At 35.8% G+C, this 19,291-nt stretch overlaps 2 protein-coding genes across 3 annotated transcripts in view; both read right to left on the reverse strand.

The window, feature by feature from the left end:
- Positions 1-3,568: 3,568 nt before the first annotated feature.
- On the reverse strand, positions 3,569-8,991 carry LOC148838091 (granzyme K-like). 2 transcript variants are annotated; one of them, XM_088911398.1, is made up of 5 exons: positions 8,890-8,991; positions 8,593-8,737; positions 5,752-5,899; positions 4,931-5,194; positions 3,569-4,479 (listed from the first exon to the last, which is right to left on the reverse strand). In XM_088911398.1, exons 1-5 carry the CDS (start codon positions 8,987-8,989, stop codon positions 4,309-4,311), a joined length of 828 nt encoding a protein of 275 aa, XP_088767524.1. In that variant the 5' UTR covers positions 8,990-8,991; the 3' UTR covers positions 3,569-4,308. The 2 variants fall into 2 exon arrangements, with proteins under 2 accessions (XP_088767524.1, XP_088767523.1); XM_088911397.1 differs by having other exon boundaries at positions 8,593-8,740.
- Positions 8,992-15,953: 6,962 nt separating this feature from the next.
- adamts12 (ADAM metallopeptidase with thrombospondin type 1 motif, 12) overlaps positions 15,954-19,291 on the reverse strand; it is a 152,860-nt gene continuing 149,522 nt past the window's right edge. Inside the window, exon 24 of the mRNA XM_088911721.1 lies at positions 15,954-16,074. Coding sequence (XP_088767847.1) covers positions 15,959-16,074 — 116 coding nt within the window. The 3' untranslated portion in view covers positions 15,954-15,958. The remainder of the gene's footprint in view (positions 16,075-19,291) is intronic.

Here is a 19,291-nt window from a genome sequence, read left to right on the forward strand (position 1 = left end):
ACACCATATAATCTCATTGAAACCAGATGACATATACAGTACATGCCTGCAACTTCTATTATGTCCTTGTGTACTTTGGAAGACACTGTCTTATGTCTTATGAGAGCAACAGTTTTTCACTTAGTCCAAAGCCTCCCCTTTTAGAACAGCAGGGACATACAGAATTGCTTGTGATTTGTCAGACTTTGGGGAACAGAACTAACTTGCGGCTGTCCTGGTTGCGGTTTTTCTTTCAATGCTTATACTTGAAAAGCTTTTTTTCCACCTTCCTAGTAGGTTCTGTCTCGCACTTAGATAAGATAAAAAATAAGATACTAACTGTATTTGGTTTTAGGTTTCAGTTTGAAAACAGAATCCATGGTACAGTACCTCAGCTTTTGTCAGAATTCTTAACAAAGCTTTTTTTCGAGGGATATATTCAAACCTAATCTCTCCTGCTTGAAACATTCTCCTGCTGTTTGCATTCCAAAACTATTGGGTTTTACAATATATACTGTATGTGGTCATTTTTAAAAATATTTAGTATTATAGTGTATATTTTGTTGTTTCTACAATAGTACCTTGGTCTACTGGATCAAATGGGAAGTATTTGGTAATGCTCCATTTTCAAACTTGTCGAAATTAAACTTGATTTTAATCTGGAATTTTTCATGAGTTCTGATAGGAAATGATAAAAAAAATACATGCTGTATTTTGCCAGTTCATCAATAATTTGATGCTCATTTTGAACTCCTTCTATGACTTCAATGTTCTATTGTGATTTCTAGTTTGGTTGAAATTACTGGCTAAAACCTTTATACAATTAGACAGGAATATTCCAGCCACCACCTTTTTCAACCATACTGTACATCTTTTTTATATACTGTAGGAAATTTGCTTTCAGTTTACCTTCATCTTTAATTTCTCACTCCATCCAGGCACAAACCGTGGTACTATAGATAAGTGTCTGAAGATATTCTAAAACATCAACAATTAAATATGTCTCTGCAGCCGGAAATTACATGGCTGCACATCCTCTGGGCAGTCTGTTGGCTAATTATAGTAGTTTTCCATTCCATCCATCTATTTTGTAACTAGTTCATCCAATTCAGGGTCACAGGGGAGTCAAAACCTTTCCCTCCAAACAACCAGTGCAACTGGTGCAATGCAGAATACGCCATGGATAGGACATCAGTCTAGCACAGGGCACACGCAGATACACACATACTTACACCAGGGTGGATTAATATACCAGTACATTTTTGGACTGTGGGAGGAAACTGGAGCTCCTGGGGAAAACCCACATGTACATGAGGATTGAACCTAGGGCTCCAGTGCTGCAAGGCTGCACTGCTAATCACTGCACCATCCTTTACATTATTCCATCCAGTCCTAATTGTCTCAAAAAGCATATTTATTCTGGTTGCTACTTTATCCTGTCAAAAAACAACAACAATGCCCAATAGCAGCCTAGGAACAGGGGGCTATTGTAACCAGCACAATCCATTTTAAAATATGTTCATTTTCTTTGCAATAAATAGCACAGTAGGTTTAGTTTTGGTGTATGTTTGTCGTCGTTATAACCAAAAAACAAATCCTACCCAAAGTATAGGATGAGGCTGAAAAGTTGAAAGCACTCCTAAGAGTTTAGGAAGGCTTTTCTCGTTCCTTAACAGCAGACAAAAGAAGCGCCGGGGTGACAAAATGTTAACTTTTGACACCGTCTGAGGGGTTTTGTTGAAACTAACACATTTGAGAAGCTGTCAAACGAATTTTAATTGAGGTTCAGCTGGGAGTGCAAAAACCACTGCTGCAGCAGCTCCACGTGTAAGTCAAGACACGCATATCTCAAAGAGAGAGGGGTGTATCCGGAGGTGCTTGTGTACAAAAATCAAAAAATCAGCTTCCAGAGCAGTCTAGACTTGTTTTTGTATTAAAAAAGAATGTGTGTTTAAAACTAAATCCTATGCCTTAGAGATTGTCAGCATGCCATGCTGGCAGGTAACATGCTTGGGTTCATACTGTAATTTAAAACAGTCATGCTTAACAAGTTAACAGGAGTTAAAAAAATATTTCTCTCTGATATTTTTCCACTTCATGTAACTCTTGAAGTGGTACTCTCTGGATTGATCTGATGCAGGAAATGTAGGTGGACTAGTAGGTGGGAAAGGTTTCCTGCGGCCGATGTATGTAGATACTGTATATAAGCACATCTACATGTATGTCAAAAAATAAGTTAAGGAAATTTTGCAATTGCAATTAAATGCATTTGGTCTTATAATCAAAACACTTAGGTTCTTATCTTTTCATTTATTTGTATCCAGATTTGATACAATCTTTGAATCTTTGGTTCTGTTATGGGGCAGAGCGGTGGCTCTGTGGCTAAGGATCTGCACCTGTGACTGGAAGGTTGCCAGTTCAAATCCTGCAGCCGGCAGAGGAATCCTACTCCGGTGGGCCCCTGAGCAAGGCCCTTAACCCCAACTGCTCCAGGGGTGCTGTACAATAGCTGACCCTGTGCTCTGACCCCAAGCTTCTCTCCTTGTCTGTGTGTCTCATGGAGAAAAGCTGGGGTATGCAAAAAGATGAATTCCTAATGCAAGAAATTGTATAGGGCTAATAAAGAAACATTAATTAATTATTCCCTTTTATGTCAACGATTGTGAGACGATTTGATTTTTTGAGAGGCCAATCAAGAGGTGTGAAGTCAGAATGGGTGCAGAAAGGTGTGAAGTGAAACTTCCAATGAATGGAGAAAATTTAAAAGAACAGTAGTTAAGAGAAGGGAGAATGTGTGATCCTAGCTGCAGAATAATTTTGGTTTCGGTGGTCTTTCTGATGTATGAGTTCGGAAAACCGTCTTTGAGAACACAGACGGAGAGATTAGAGTGGTCATGGCCGTCAGAGTTGAAATGAGAAACAATGGGCTTGGAGAGATCTTTAATCTTCACAGCCCTGACGTGTTCTCTGAAGCGGTCTCCGAGTCTCCTTCCTGTTTCTCCAATGTAGATGGCTGGGCATTTACTGCAAGAGATACAGTAAATAAGGTTGCTAGAGGTACAAGATGCTGTCTGGTTGATCCAGAATTGTCCTGAGGGGCCTTGAATGAGTGTGGTGGTGGAGGTGTACTTGCAGGTGATACAGTAAGCTCTGTTGCAAGGGAAATGTTGGAATGTTTTGTCTCCTAGGAAACTGACATAAGTGAATGACACAGCTGCAGCTCTGATTAATTGAGCGCAATTATTCACTAATACCTGTATGAAAAACAAATAAGTAATCTGCTAATAGAAACAAATGTTCTAGTAGAAAGTAAATCATATTACAAGCCTTTCGTTCTGAGGTGCCAAAATCACATCAATATTTTGATTAAAAGATATAAAAAAAAACTATTACAAATGAATGTAAATTAATATAGACATTCTATGTAAAGAAGAGATATATAAATGCAGTAAGGTGTTTCTCTGAAAATATAAATGAAATATTTGGGAACCCTTTCTAATATATGGAAAACACCCCAATCTATGAACCTTATTTAACCAGTTCTCAGTTTAGGGTCTAGAAAAAATAAATACAAAATACAATAAAAATATTTGAAACTTTTTTATTAAATTACAAAAACCATAAGGATGAGCTCATGATTATATACTTATGACAAAGATCTGTAATTTGCTAGTTTCACTGCTGCTTTATGAACACAGAACAGAAACACAAGTTTTTGTGCTTCATAACAATGAATCCGGAAAAAAGCAAATCATTACTGATCTTTCACCCTTTTCTATTACACTGTTTGTATTTTAATTTGGAATTTTTAAAACAGGAGATGCTTATTACAAAGAGCAACCATTGAGTGCAAAATTGTGCCTTTCTCCTGTAACTAAAGACCCTTAGATAACAGATATCTTTCCATGGTTGGGCCAGAACTGATATTCAGTTTGTGTGGATGCAAACTGGTTTATTCTAAAATTTTAAGTGAGTCCTACATACTTGTAGAATAAACATATACTGTAGATTTATTAGCCACAAAGTAGTGGCTAATTGACTAGACTAATTTGCTATGCTAGTGATGTAGAGCCAGGGTAACCTTGATAATGTGGGGTCCATTACAAGTGCTAAATGAGCTATTGACCAACACATGCAATGTTATTTTTGTTCAGTTCACAAACAGAGCTTAGAAGATGAGCAATAGGGATCACGAGGAGACAGAGTTGATTTTTTTTTACAGTAATAAAGTTTACTGAATAAAAGGTGAACATTTCTAAAAGGTATGCACACTGCACAAGACAGACGATGCTGCAGTACGCTGTTTAACAGCCATTTTGTACTAAGCAACTAATGGTTTGTGACATTCGTATTTTGTTTCACAATAGCTGCAATCCAGGACAGATACTTTTTAGAGAGCCGTGTGTAAACACCAGGTTTCTCTGGGTTACCACATCCATCCCCACCAGAGACAATGCCAACAAAATCATTACTGCATAGTAGCGGGCCACCAGAATCTCCCTGAAAGAGAAAAACATACAATATATAAATCACATAATGGGTCAATAACCATTTCCTAACCACTATATCCATTACAGGGTTGAGGGGAAAGTCAATGTCCAAAAGCAAATGTACACAAGGCAGGGGACACACTGAACAGTATGCCAGTCTTTGTGTCACAATGCACATATAGACACAAACACCCTTAGCACAAGGCCAATCTCCACAGAAGCCAATTAACTAGTATGTCTTTGGAAAGTGGGAAGAAACAAAAGCACCCAGAGGAAACCCACACAAATAGGGGAGAACATACAAACTCCATGCAGATAGCAGAATTGAACCCAGGGCCCCACTGCTGTGAGATAGCAATGCTATCCACTGCGCCACCATCCTGCCCATAGGTTTATATACTGTATTTGTACTAATTTTATTTCTAGTTTTCTTAAAGGACAGTGTAATCATATAAACTCACCTTGCATGCATCTTCTTTCTCCTTCTTATTTCCAGCACACAGCATGTTCTCAGTTATGGTAGGGTTTCCTTTATAGTAACGATTGCAGAGTGCCCTGTCTATAATTATTACATCTGCCACTTGGAGGGTATCTGAGGGTTTCATTATTTTCTCATTTTTTGCTCCCCAGCCTCTGACAGTGCATTGTTTTCCATTTTTAATGTCTTTTTCAGATTTAGGAAGACTCTTAGTACTGATTTTTTTCCCTTTCACTTTCTTCTTCAACTGAAATGTAAAAAGCAACAGTAGAGAGGAATTACAAGTCAGTTCTAGCTCATAATGAATATAATGCTAGAATACAATGCCAAATAATTTGCTGTGTGAACAAAAAATAAGGTTATTTCTCTTCATTTTAATTATTTCGTTTTCACTGAATAGTAAGTAAGGCCAAAATAACAGACACTTCAGGGTAAGAAAGGAGATTTGCAATATTTTTTAAATTTCTGAACAGAACTGAAAAAGTCAATTTATATTTGAGATATAGGAGATACATGAGAATAAAATTGAAGTGGTATCCTGGCCCTGTCTAGTATGTACAGTATCTCTATTAAGACAAATAATGGGGAAGCAGATGGAACAAAGCAGATATGAATTTACTGAGATCTAAAGTATTTTGTCATAAGATTTATTCTCTTCTAACAGTTCAAGTCCATTGCCGATAGACCAAATGCTATCTCTGTAATATCTCTTATATGTATATCTATTATAAACCATTAAGAAATTCATATACAATTTACACAAACCAAGTGTTCTGAAAATGTAATGAGAAAAAAAAGGGGTACCTTCATTAGCATGATGTCATTCCATTTGGTCTTCTTGTCAAAGTCCGGATGCTTAAAACATTTCTCAATTTCTAAGCGCTGCTTGTATTTTTCCTTCTTAGAGAGAGAGTGTGCTCCAAGGAGGGCTGTTATTTTTCCATTACAATACCTATAGCAGGATCAGACATATTGTATTCAGCGACTACTAGGTGCTGTAGAGTGAGCCTATTATCTGTGCATATAAAGTTGTTTTGTAACAGAAGAATGATAAGTTAGGTGCTTGCTCATACAGAAGAGAAATCAACTGAGGAACATAAATGTTTAATTATAATGGAATTGCACCATTGGTGGGATGGGATTAAGCCTTGGAGAGTTGAACAGTTGGGTTATGAGGGGAGGTCAAATGGAAAGGACACCCCCCAAGGCAGCTTGTGGATGGACTCCACAAGGGAAATGAAAGACGAGTGGACCAAGAATAGCCTGGAGGAACACAATGTAAGCACAGGGACACAGGCCTCTCCCTCAGTGAGCCTGAAGATGGTGCCAAGGTCTAGCTAGGGGGCATTCAAAAGCCAGCACTTTTTCCTGAATTTTTCTAGTATTAATTGAAATGGAGTTGTCTTCTCCGTCATTTATTAGACAGATACACAGAAGATTTAGTTCAAATAGGTAGCTGTGTCAAAATGCATATGCTGCAATAGAACAAGTAAAGGTTTATTCCATGCTGAAAAGAGAAGAAAAGAAACAGTGTTTCAGCTGTTGTGTTTCTTTTCTGCTCTTTTCAGCATGTACTAAACCTTTACTTGTTCCTTTACATAAGATTTAGTTTTGTTTCGTGTTTATGGTCAGTATAACACCCACAAACACATCTTGCCCAAGAGTGAAGGATGAGGCTGAAGAGCTGAACGTACAGTACTCCGATAAGTGTCACAATCGTCATCCCTCCTCTAGAGGGTACTCCTACCCTTTATGTATTGGTTTTTAGTTTAGTACATTCAGCTGTAACTCATCCCCATCCCCTATATAAGCCCAGTGTTCCCACAGTTCCGGGCTCAGCATCTGGAAGACGGACGACCAGAAGCCTGCCTACCACCGGGCACAGGAGTGGCCCGAGGGCATAGGCTTCACCACGGCGTCCTGACCTACTGAGTCTGGAGCTCGGAGCACCTTGTCCCGTTAACATTTTAACTTCCATGTTCCTGGTTCCAAGTTCCCTGTTCCTTGTCTTTGTCTCTGATGGACCTCCCGGCTTTGGACTGCGCCCTGATTTCCCCTTTGGACAGTTTTGGACTCGTTCGCCTTTGCTACGTCCCCCGAGCACCGGATCACTGCCGTCACCGCCCCCCTGTCTGTCATCCCATCCTGTTCCAGCTGTGTTTTCCCTGTTGTCCAACTCCAGTCACTTCTGGATTATACCATCTCACATAGGGTCTTTTACAACGCACTTCACGGGAGTCAGGACCGGCTCTCGTGACTAAGTTTATGAAAGCTTTTCTGTTTATGTAGTGGTAGACAAAAGAAACTCTACCAACAAAAAATTAACATGACAAAATGTCCATTTAACCATCCGTTTGACACTATCTAATGGATGTTGTGGAATTATCTGTTTAGGAGGCCTTAATATATGTACATTTTCATTATTTACTTCTTTGATGTTGTAATGTGGTTATGTCTAAAAACTTCCATATGCAGTGTTTTTCAATGGCAATGTATGAATTTTACATCACTTGTAATGCAGTGAGAAACAGTTTTTACTTAAAATATGTAGCTAAAATATGAAAAATCTTTATTGTAAAATATGTTTTATTGTTTTCAAATTCTTATGCAAAGAGACTCCATTTCGCACCTGACCTTTTAGATACACCCTTTTACACGCAATGTTCTCTATGTTCTCTGAATATAATAGTTTAAGTAAAGTACATTAACAATATCTACCGGAAATATTTCATAGAAATAAAGTATAAGCACCTATTTTCTTTAATAAAATCCTGATTTCCTGAGAATAATACTGAAATAAAGTATTATGTTAAAAATGCACTGTATAAAATTAAAGAAAAACTACAATCGTTCACATTTCCATATATCCCCTGAATCATTACTGACTTTCTAAAATTTGTATTCACTTTTATTAGTGGCATAATAATAAACAGTAAAAAGAAGCCTTCCTGATAAAAACACACACAGAGGGAGTATAGAACAAAGAGTTAATACAAACGCTGTCTTGAAGAGCCCCACTCCAGTCCAGTAGGTCTTACAGGTCACCCTTAATTTTTCAATTTCTAAACACTTGGAACAATTCAATTTTAATCACATACTGTACTGTAAGCTGGAGATAGATGAAATTAAGTGGTTTAGCTATCCTTTGAAATGAAAGACCTGACACATAGTACCTCTCAACAACCTAATTTGGTTGTTCTTGGCTTTATTGAACTGATTTATTTTTACGTTGATCAAAACTCACTTTTTCCAAATTGGTGATTTAAGGGTAACTCTCCAGAACCAGGAATGGCCATAAACTGATAGCAGTTATAAGAGTTACTTCAGAGGCAAATAAAATGAATATAATTAACATTAAATTTATTTATATTTTCCATCTTTCTTTTACTCTCCTTTAGAGGGTCAGGTTAAGTCAAAGCCTAACTTGGCACGTACAGGGTATGCAAACACCTGTTTGCTTTTGACCATTTAAAAGCTTGATTATTGAGATGAATTACTCCTAAATGTGTCAACTTTAGAAATGGAATAGATTAAATAAAGGTAGAAATTTAAAGAGAACTCTAAAGAAGTAGGTTGTCTTCCTTTCTGGCATAACATCATACGTACAGACTTCAGCAGGTAATGGCAAAGAATCCTTTTACTTACGATTCACAATGTGCTGCTGTCAGAACCCACTGGCTCTTAATCAGTGTGCCTCCACAAACATGATTCTCGGATTCCTGGATGGACACCATCCAAGGGGAGGAGTGGGCCTTTACTTCTCTACCCCCAACGATCTCAGAGCCAGAACCTGCTGAGTAAAATACAAATCAGCACACTTCTTTCATCACACTTTCTCCTGTACCAGAACTACTATAAATACTCAGGGACGTAACACATGCATATTCACAAATAAAACTGATAAACCAGAAACAAATAACAAATAACCACATATAGCCACACCTGTTGCTAGAGACATCGCTGAAACGTACAAAACATCAAGAACAAACTGGCTCCAAGTAAACATTTTGCCAACTGAATTGCTTCTCAGAACCACTTGCATTTTGTAACTTTTTTAAGCAGGAAATGTCCTCTGAAACATGATATACATGTTTTTTTTTCACACCTAAACCATACGTGGTTGCATTACTGGCTCTTGAAGTCTGGTACAAAGTTTGTGTGTGTGTTGAACACGGAAGATCTGTGTTGGGCTTGGTGTCACAGATTTTTTCCATATTTGTATTTGTCAGCATTAAAATATATGGAATCTTTGAAATATTTGGAAGGTCCAAGTCCAAGGCTTGGACAAGGGCTAAAACTAGAGTAGCTGTCTTGAAAAAATTGCTCAGTGGTTGTTTGTGGAATAAGGAGAGAGAAATAAGAATACATGACAAAGTCCCTTGAGACAGGGTCAGAGAGCATCTGGCATGCGATATCTTCTCAGAACTCTTTTTTCTCTGATATAGATATTCCACCCATTGTACTGTTTCCGTAGTAAATTAAGAAGCTGAAACTTGTGTTTTTAGGTAACACTAATGAAAAGCTAAGAATTATTACAACCTCAATAGACCATTTGGACAATTTTTAGCCCTAATTTACTTTATAAGTCACAGCTAAATCTAGCAGGTTTAGGCCACATTGTTTCATAGCAATTGTACAGTACCTTGATAGATCACTTGAAAATGGAAGGTCTTATGGTTTCTTGGAAAAGTGCACTGGTTTGTTACTTTCTTTTGTTTGAAAAAATTTTATATCCAAAAATTAAATGAAACAACGGTTAGTATAAACCATGATTTAACATTGTTCAAAAACCTTTTTAAGCCTCGTCTTGAATAATTCAAAATAATTGGTCATCTTTGCATGTCAATTGTACAAAACAACAAAAAACATATTCCTCATTTTAAGAAAAATGAATTAAAAGGTTAGTGCATTACTGCGAATCTGAATGCTTCAAGCTTTAGTTTCTCATTAAAGGTAGTGGAGCTATGAGGTGTCCCACTGACACCAATGAGTCAACATATACTGTACTGTAGATAAGAATTTCAATGAATTATGCGTCTGTTTTTTAATTTAAACGTTCTTTTCAAAACAAAAGAAAGCTTGAATAATGCATGTCAGCTTCATATTCCTTGTAGTTAAAGGAGCACATCAACACCTTCCCAGAATAACAACATCAAGTGACCGAGTTAAAGATGTTGATGCAGGAAAAGTTTTTGAAGAAGGTGGAATATTGTTGTGTACCTTATTTTTTATTTTTAGCTACCACCACCTGCTTTGAACGTACACTATATTATTCTTCATTATTATTCTGAAATTAATATTGTTAATGACATCCAGATACGTTATCATACTTTTTTGCTACCAAAATTTCCCTTTAGTTACATTATTCCATATTAATATTCTCTATTAAGTGGTGTAGCTGCGTATGTATCTTCCACCATAATTTCACAGAAAAGTGAATCAGGAAGTGTTATACAGTAAGCACTTCAGACTTAAACAGTATCCAATTTTGGAATGAAATAAAGCTGAAAAATTCCTCATTCGCCCTTGTATGAATGTCATTTATAGTATGTATTGCACTAGAATAAGATAAAGTGTACTGTATTAAGAAAACAAAAGCCTTAAGGATTTTCAACTCGTTTTCTTTTTGACTGGAAGAAAGTCATATACTGTAGTGTGCCACATCCACCTTAAAATAGCACAAAGCTCAATTTTATGCACCTTGTACCTTTAGATAGGTACAATAGTTTTGTACATTATAAATTACTCCAATGGTGATAAACATCAGCGGTTGATAGCTGTTGAAGCATTTTACATACCGATATGGAAGAGCAAGAAAAAACACTACAAGGGGGGGCATCTAAGATGTGAAGAGGTTTCTCAGAAATGAAGCATTTCCTGTTGAGTCATTTAACACCTGTTCTGCAGTATTATCTCTTGGTATACTGATTCTCGACTGGCAACTGTCCTTGTGATGACTGCAAATAAAACAGCATCAGAAACAAATTGTGTATGCTGGTTATAAGTAAACTAGCATGGCATTATTCCATACACCGTTAAGTGTTCTTGTCAACACTTTGTTTATAACAAACATGAGGTGGTCAGGTACTAGCAGAGTCACTGCAAATTTATTGTTATTTAATTCTTAAATTTGTGCAGAACCATATATTATAGTTAAACATGACTCCATCAAAGATTTCTATATAGGGTGAGAGTGATCCAATCCATTTCAACCAGATTCTGTCTTGAAAAAAAAACAATTTTCAAATTGTGCCCCATTTCTCTAAATGTTTCTGGTCTGTATGATTGAAAATATTGTTTTATGTCATTTTACTTACCTTATAATGAAGGCTGGAACTTCAAATAAAAGTAAAAAAAATAAAACTGAAATTTTAAGTCCAACCACCTGCTGTTGTGTGCTGATTGTCAGCAGCAGGAGATGATGAAGCAATGCTCTTCTGATGATGATGAAGCAAGGTTAACACAAAGTTCCCGAGAAGCATTTAACAAAAATGACAGTTTAGACATATCAGTTTTTCAAGAGACAGCTATTCATGGTGTTGAAGTTCTGTACAGCATATGATGAATTAAACCTTGATGATTTTGTTCTCTAGAGATGAACATCCATGTCAATAAAAATGGAATTCATATGAATGATATAATTAAAGAGTCTTTTAATGTTTGAGTTTAACGCTCAGTAGCAGATGTACTGTACCCTTAATTAGAATTAAGCTGCAATTTTCTTGTGAAATGTTAACAAGGATAACAGTGTTTATTGTTTAAGGGTATGTGACTGGTGGAATGTCTTCATACAAACCTTATGTCTGGATCTAGATGGTTTTGCACTACTTCGGATTCTAACTTTGAATTTAGTAGTTATGGCCATGATGAGCAATATGTTGCTTGATAGTATCTGACAGTTTCCTGGGGGGCATTTTTAGGGAATAGGTCTCCAGGGACCTGCTCCTCACATTTACGATGAATCATGCACCTTCATCTCCAGTCACCTCTATTTCACCAGAAAAGTCAGTGCTTTAAACTGTCAAGAGCATATAAACGTACTGAGGCAGACAGACATAAATTGGTACCTTACTGTCAGTTCTAGTACTTCCAGATTACACATTGAGGCAAATCATTCTTAATTTTAAAATTGTTTCAGTTCTGTCAAAGGAAATACAAAGGATTTGTTTTTTATATTTTATATTTAAATGGCTCTTTTCTCAAGGGGAAAAACGATAACAATTTTATTTCACTTGTATTTTTCTTTATAATGCCCTTAAAAGTAGCTTTGCAAAGCACTTTACAGTAAGAAAAAAATAACAGATAGGAGATAGAAAATACATCAATTAAAGACAAGGGTTTAGAATGCAAGGTGCAAGCAGAAGACACAGACAGCAATTAAATTAAAGCCTTTCTGAAGAAGATGTTTTTGAAGAAGGATTTAAAAATGCTCAGGAAGGTGACACTCTGATATCCTTGGGGATAGAATTCCAGAACTTTGGGGTGCAGCAACAGAAGGCATGTCTAGTATATAGATAAGTTTGGGGTACAAATAGGAGACCAGAGTCAAGTGAACAAAGTTCCAAGTTGGGGAGTAGGAAGATAATAAGTCAGATAGGTACTGAGGTGCCAAGCCATGTAGAGCCATATAAATGATCATGATCATTCTGAAGTTGACAAAAACCTGATATGAAGCCAGTGCAAAAACCCTAGGATAATAGTAACATGATTATGGCTGCCAAATTCTGGACATACTTAAGTTTGTTCAGTGTGGATTTAGATTTCCTGAATTCACTATATTTAGATATGGCGAATCGGGTATTGCAGTAATTAATGCTGGAAAAAATGAATGTGTTGATCAGCTCTTTGGCTACAGTCAGAGACAACATAGGACATAGTCTGGCGATATTTCTGAGATGAATGAACAATGATGGAAAAAACTATGATTTGTTAAGTCTTGGTACTGTAGGCTCAGTTCTGAAAGTACAGTATTAAATCTGAGACAACCTGACGACATTTTTTTCAGAACAAAGTACTCTGTTACAGACACACAGTAAGATATTTTGAGGCAGTGGTTTTTCATAAAACTTATTTTGCCATTAAATGGGATTAATTTACATTTTCGCCATGTGTATGTTAGAGTGTGATTGGTTTCTGCATTTGACAGCCTGGTTCATCTTAAATTACACTAAAAGAGTAGCTGCAAGTTATTATCTGTATAGGGGAAATTTACTTCACTGGTAGAAATTACAGTTTTAGGTGTAAGGAATTATTTTTTTAGAATTAACATATTTAGGGGGAACACTAAAGTCATTAGTTACAGTACAGTGATCTATGTAGTCTGTATATACTTACTAAGTAAAATATCACATGATGTCTTAAAAACAATTTCTCTCACATTTCATTCAATTTTAAAAAGTAATTCCTTACACAAGTAACCTTTGTCTGTAATTTGTGACTTACCTGTAACGTAAATACAAATTTTTTTAATGTATTTATTAAATGTCTATAAATGTTTGGCTATAGCTATGCAGAAAATGGAGCTGTGCCGTGCTGTACTGTCACAATGTGTGTCAGAAGATGAATGGTTCAGTCAATGGATGCAGTCAGAAGAGCAGTCATAATCTTCCACATTTTTTTGGATGGTTACATGGCTCACCGCAGTGAAAAGAATTAAAAAAAATGCTGATTTATACAAATACATTTTAAAAAGTCAGTTACACTTTAGCTTCTTGTTTTAAGAGATCCGTCTTTGACCACATTATTTATCAATGTTATTATTTTATCTACAGATGATATACAGGTAAGTGCAATTTACAGCTTTTTTCATTTTAATTAAATACTGTTGTTAATGTCCATCTGGTAGGAAGACATTGCTTTGATTCTAACTAACCCTTTTCTAAAATGTAAAAGCACCTTAAAGCATCAGAAAAAGGTTTCCTATATTTCTTTGGACTAATAAAAGTCTATAAGACTACAATTTTCCAGCTAGGCTATATACAGTATTTGTACATTTTAATGTTTAAAATTAAGTACTTTAGGTCCAATTATTGAGGATATTACTTACTAAACTATTAATTTGAGCTTCATTTTGCAGTTATGTGTCTTAGGTCAAATTAGTAAACTTCACCAAAACAAGAATCAATGGGGCAAATACAGTACAATGTCAAACCTCTTGGGAACACCAATAAATGCAGAGCAGCAGACGTCACCCAGTACAAATACCAAGACAACATTTATTTAAAAAAACAGCAGATGTAACATTGGTCAAGGCATATACAGTGCTTATAAAGTAACACTGTATAAAGGCAGGAGTGGTGATGACCTGCAACACCTCATGAGAGCACCACTGTCTAATAGCACCATTGAATAAAAGGGGCAGAAAAAACAAGCAGGTTAAATTCAGATTCTCTCCCAATTCTCTGATGTTAATCATCCAGTACAATACAATATACATCAGTTTTGTATCATGCACTGTATTTTGTCTGCGGATTTTTTAGTTTTATTTTATTCAAAAATATTTTAAAAATGAAAATATTTCAATACTTAAGAACCCCCCACATACACTCAAAGAACATGTGTGACTTCACCTGTAATCATTGCAATGAATAAAAAAGGTGTAATTTTATTCTTTCTTAAAATGTATTAACTTCTTGTTGTTCTATGTACTTGTTCTATGTCCAGATAATGTCAATGATCTTTGAGACCCTGATGTTTTAAAATCACACAAACAACAGTACAGTACAGTACATGAGTACAAGGTCTCATGATAATATTTGGTCTTCTTGTACGCTGTGCTAAGCAAATTTGTTTCATAGATGATCATATACAAGATCAACGAGTATGGATACATACTGGGTTACTATGAAATTACCATAAATTGCTTGCATCAGTGAGTCTGAATTATTGCTGTCCATAGCAATTACAGTTTGCTGTAGACCTATGACAATATTATATTATAACACCTGTTGTGTATGCTGTTATTTAATTTAACTGCCAATAGTGAAAAGAAACCAGAATTGGCCTGAACACCAGTTGTATGAATTTGGTTTTTGCCATTTTCCTGTAAAAAACAGTAAATGTAATCAGAGAAACTGATGTATTGGCATTATACAAAAAGTGTTTTCAAGCATTTTAATTAACTCTAGAAGTTATGTTAGAAAGTGACAGTAAAAAAAACAAAAACAGGTTGTGATTTTATTCAGTGTCTGAAGTGTGGCTTAGTCCACTCAATTTTTGAGACTACGTCCCCTATCCTGGAGGAAAGAAGCTGAATGGGGTTCTAAGCCAAACACTGATAGTCTTCTACTGTAGAGGAATCACTTTGTGTAGAAATAACTAAAACAAATACTCTTCATAAGTACAGAAAACAACAGGATGCACATTATTAGTAATATCCATCATGTTCCCTTCACACATAGCATTATTTCCAAGGCTACAAAATCTGCTAAAAACCTGCCTGATGATGCTCATATTGCTAGAGGTTAAAAAGTGTTTTGGGTCAGTTGCAAACAAAAGCATTTTAGAGTCTAATTCTGGGAAGTGTGTCAGCTAAAATCATTCCATGCTGTGGAAGCAACCTTCTCTCTTTGCTCTGTTAAGACTTTACCATGTTCAGTGCCCCTTTAATCTTTTGCACATGCATCTTGCACTCCTATAAATAAAAGTGATGGTGTGGGAACAACTTAAAGGTGTCTTGCCCGAAGATTTAAGTGCACGCCACCTGCTTTCTAGAGAGACGTGATGGAGGAGATCAGCTGGATGATTCAAGTCAAGGTCAGAAATCATGCTTGTTATAAGGTTGCTTTCACACACTTACTGTACCATGACACACATTTACCTTCACACCGGTGGCTGCCTCTTTGGTAACTAATTGCTGAATCAAAGGAAAACGGTTTGTGTGTACTACATCCAGGAGGAAAAAGAATATTACAAAAAAATTCAAGTAGCAATCCTTATTCAGAATTATAAGAAAATGTCCTTTGAAATTCAGATGCTAGAAACCATGTTGTCTGTAATCTGAGGGGTGACATCAGGCAGCACAGGTGGAGCAGCACTGCTTCCTTATTGAACTCACTGAGCAGCGGCCAAGCAACTTTAGTTTTTCACAGAATCTAGTGGACATGTGGTTTTTGCTGCAGGACAGCTCTAAATGGGGAAAAAAAAACATTAGTAAAAATGTGCAAGAAAAACACAAAATCCAGCTAGAATATTTAATCAAATAGTTCAGGTGGGTAGCTGCGTCAGCATGTGTAGTCTGCAAAATAAAACGTAATAGGTTTATTCCATGCTGAAAAGAGAAGAGAGAAAACACAACGTTTTGGCTGTGAAACGTTCTTCAGGTGTGAGGGAGAATATTTAATCAAATGTTTTTAGTTGTGTGCACAAAACATTCAGCAATGTCATAGAAAAATAAATCAACCCTTCATTGTTAATTTGAGAAAAAAAGCAAAATTGTAAAATTGGAACTTTGATGGACTATAGGAATTTACAGACTATTATGTCAATGCTGATCTCTTCACGAACACAGCTTACAATTACACTACTGTATATTACATTTACTCAATATGAAAAATGTCAGTGGCCTAAATCTACAGCACATACAATATAAAGCTGATAATTATATTGTACTATGCATTAGAATAAATCATTTCTTCAAATAGTTTTAATGTAAATTTTGGCAATTTGAACAGTTTAGCTAAAGCAAAATTAAATAATACCATAGAGAATCACTGCTCTGTCAAGGGAATCTTACAATTTTTACCATTATATTATTAGGCAGAAATTAACACATTAAATTTTCAACACATTGGACACATACTGTAACATTACAGAGCACATATACCATTGTCATACCACTGGACTGAAATAAGAAAGAAACTGAATATACTGTAAATAACATGGTGGCTATGATGGAAAAGTATCAGCATATACCAGGCTAATAAATTAAGTGCTTTTTTCCAGTATCTTCACGTTATGCACAGTAAACATCAATGAAAACTCCAGCAAACTAATAAGATTGGTTTTCAGGTAAATGCATTTGGTTCTGAAAGTAAACATCCATTTAATACAACCTATTTTACCTCTAGCTCTTATAAAAAGCATTTCAATTAGATCCAAGAGGAATTTAATGTAAAAAATGAATAAAAATGTCAATACCAGCCATATTACCTTTTCCTGTTAAGAAGGAAAACATGAAGGAGTCACATGGTTTAATTCACTTCACTTTTTTCTGTTCAATTTCTTTTCTTGGAACAGAAATGGCAGAAGGAAAAAAAACCTTCAAAAACGCTTCAAAGAACACTGTCAAAGTAATTGCATTATACCTCTTTTTGTTTAATTTATGTTCATACAAAACTGTAAAGAGGCAGTAAAGAAGAAACATCCATTTGGAAACATACTGTACTTAAAAGCTGGCAAATTCAACAATATATTTGTTGGTAATGTTATGGTGAAAAACGAAATCCTCAATACATGTGAAAAGTCCAGATTATTGTATGCCATATTGTATCGCACTTTAAGTTCTCACTTATTTAAGCAAGAGAGAGTCTCTGCTGCATGTACATTATACTTTACAATTGATCATTGCCAAGCTAAAGAAGAGATGGAGATTATCTGGAGGTATATAAGAGATGGTGGATGGATTTAAGAGGCCCTACAACTCCACAGGACCATGTTGTATTTTGTTTTCCTGCTTTTGGGCATCAACACATTGAGTATGTCAAGTGACTGAATAAAATACTGTCATTGATTCATCAGCATTCTGGAGGATGTAGAGAGCTCTGGCCTCCCTAGAAGACAGGACACCGAGGCCCAACTCTTCAGAGGCTTTGTGTGTTGCGTGCATAAAGTATATTATACTGAAAAGGACATAAATCACAGGCTATGTCTTTTTAATGAAGATTGTGATGAGGCAGTCCTCAAAAAAAACAAACCTCCCATGTCTACATGGGAATCCTGGCTGATTTGAAAGAAACCTTTCTGGTGTCAAATCAACACACCTATGTTAGCAGCAGCCCTCGTGTCAGTAAATATTAGCTTCTGAAATTATGCATTGTTCTCTTCAGTAATCTCTCTCTCTCTGACAGAGGGCCAGGATCGTACATCGATGGGCAAATGCACAGGACAGTGCCAAATTGCATTTAACAGGCCTGAGAAAGAAGCTCTTAAGATAAATGCTGGCCCTGTGCCTTCATCTCAGCAAAAACAGTTGCCCCCTCAGTCTTTCCAGTTCACAGTACAACATAAGAAAAACAGAGGAATTAAATTAACATATTGACATTACCCCGTGAAGTGATGGATGACTGTCTACAGTATGCCAGAACCACTTAAGAATTAAATTTGTTTTTAACTTAGCTATTTTTCTATTTTGACAGCTTGATTCTGATCATGGACTCAGGCAACATGATCGATTTCTTTTGGACAGGCTTTTTTACCACTGTATTATATTCAATAGCCTTCACGGAGGTGAAGAAGGGATTCATGTGTTCAAAGTAAACACCTGCCCAAATTTGAAAAATTCTCTCTTCCTACAGGCTTCACTTTTTCCAACATTATAAATTGATATTTTGCTTCTCACTGGACTACAAAAAACAACTAAATGCAATCAATAAATTATAAATGTGAATTATTTATAAGATTTCTTCAGAAAGGTATCATTCTTTAAATATTTCACTGCCTTTTGGTATATTGTTTATTACTTCCAGAACAACGATGAACATTACCCTTGTGGCACTAAAAACACAAGTGTCTGACAAAGTCATTTTTTTACCATTAAGCATTTATGTTTAGATTTGTGTACTTGAGAAGAGATTCCATGTATCACACTGTATATTACCAAATACTGTATTTCATCTTAATACAAATACATTAAGACAAGAACTTAGAGCATCATTTAAACTTCAATAAGTTGATGTAAAATAATTGATTCTGTACTATCCAGTTTTTGTAACAAGTTGATAATTTAATTTAGGCTAATTTTTAAAGGTGTCCATAAAAGCAGTTTGCACAGTTATCTAATATTTCTTGAAAGTAATTTTGTGTGATCTGCTAATACAGCAAGAAATAAGGAACATAAGAAAAGTTACTGAGAAGAGGAGGCCTTACTCTTTGGTTAACTGTAGCTTATTGAAATGAGGAGACTGTTACCAACAGAAAGAGGTAAGCTTGGTAATGACACTTCATCTAAAGCAGTATCTGTTTTGTTCATTCTAAAAGATTATTCTCCTACTACAGCCTTGGAAAAGACAAAATTAAAAATAATTTCAAATCACTACTAGTGTAAGTTTTGGGATTTTCTCTATGAAAGTTAATTTCTCATTTGTACTGAGTAAAAAAATGTTGAAAACCATCATATAGTGTTTAA

The sequence above is a fragment of the Atractosteus spatula genome, chromosome 3 (genome assembly GCF_055471065.1).
Source record: "Atractosteus spatula isolate fAtrSpa1 chromosome 3, fAtrSpa1.hap1, whole genome shotgun sequence".
Lineage (NCBI taxonomy): Eukaryota > Metazoa > Chordata > Actinopteri > Semionotiformes > Lepisosteidae > Atractosteus > Atractosteus spatula.

What these genes read in the sequence shown, in the direction of transcription:
- LOC148838091 (XM_088911397.1), bottom strand. Translation starts at nt 8,989, where the DNA reads ATGCAAGTGGTTCTGAGAAGCAATTCAGTTGGCAAAATGTTTACTTGG. An exon ending in ACAGCAGCACATTGTGAATC is followed by an intron (nt 5,900 to 8,592) that starts GTAAGTAAAAGG and finishes ATCCTGCTATAG; the next exon opens with GTATTGTAATGGAAAAATAA. An exon ending in AGAAAGAAGATGCATGCAAG is followed by an intron (nt 4,480 to 4,930) that starts GTGAGTTTATAT and finishes TTTCTCTTTCAG; the next exon opens with GGAGATTCTGGTGGCCCGCT.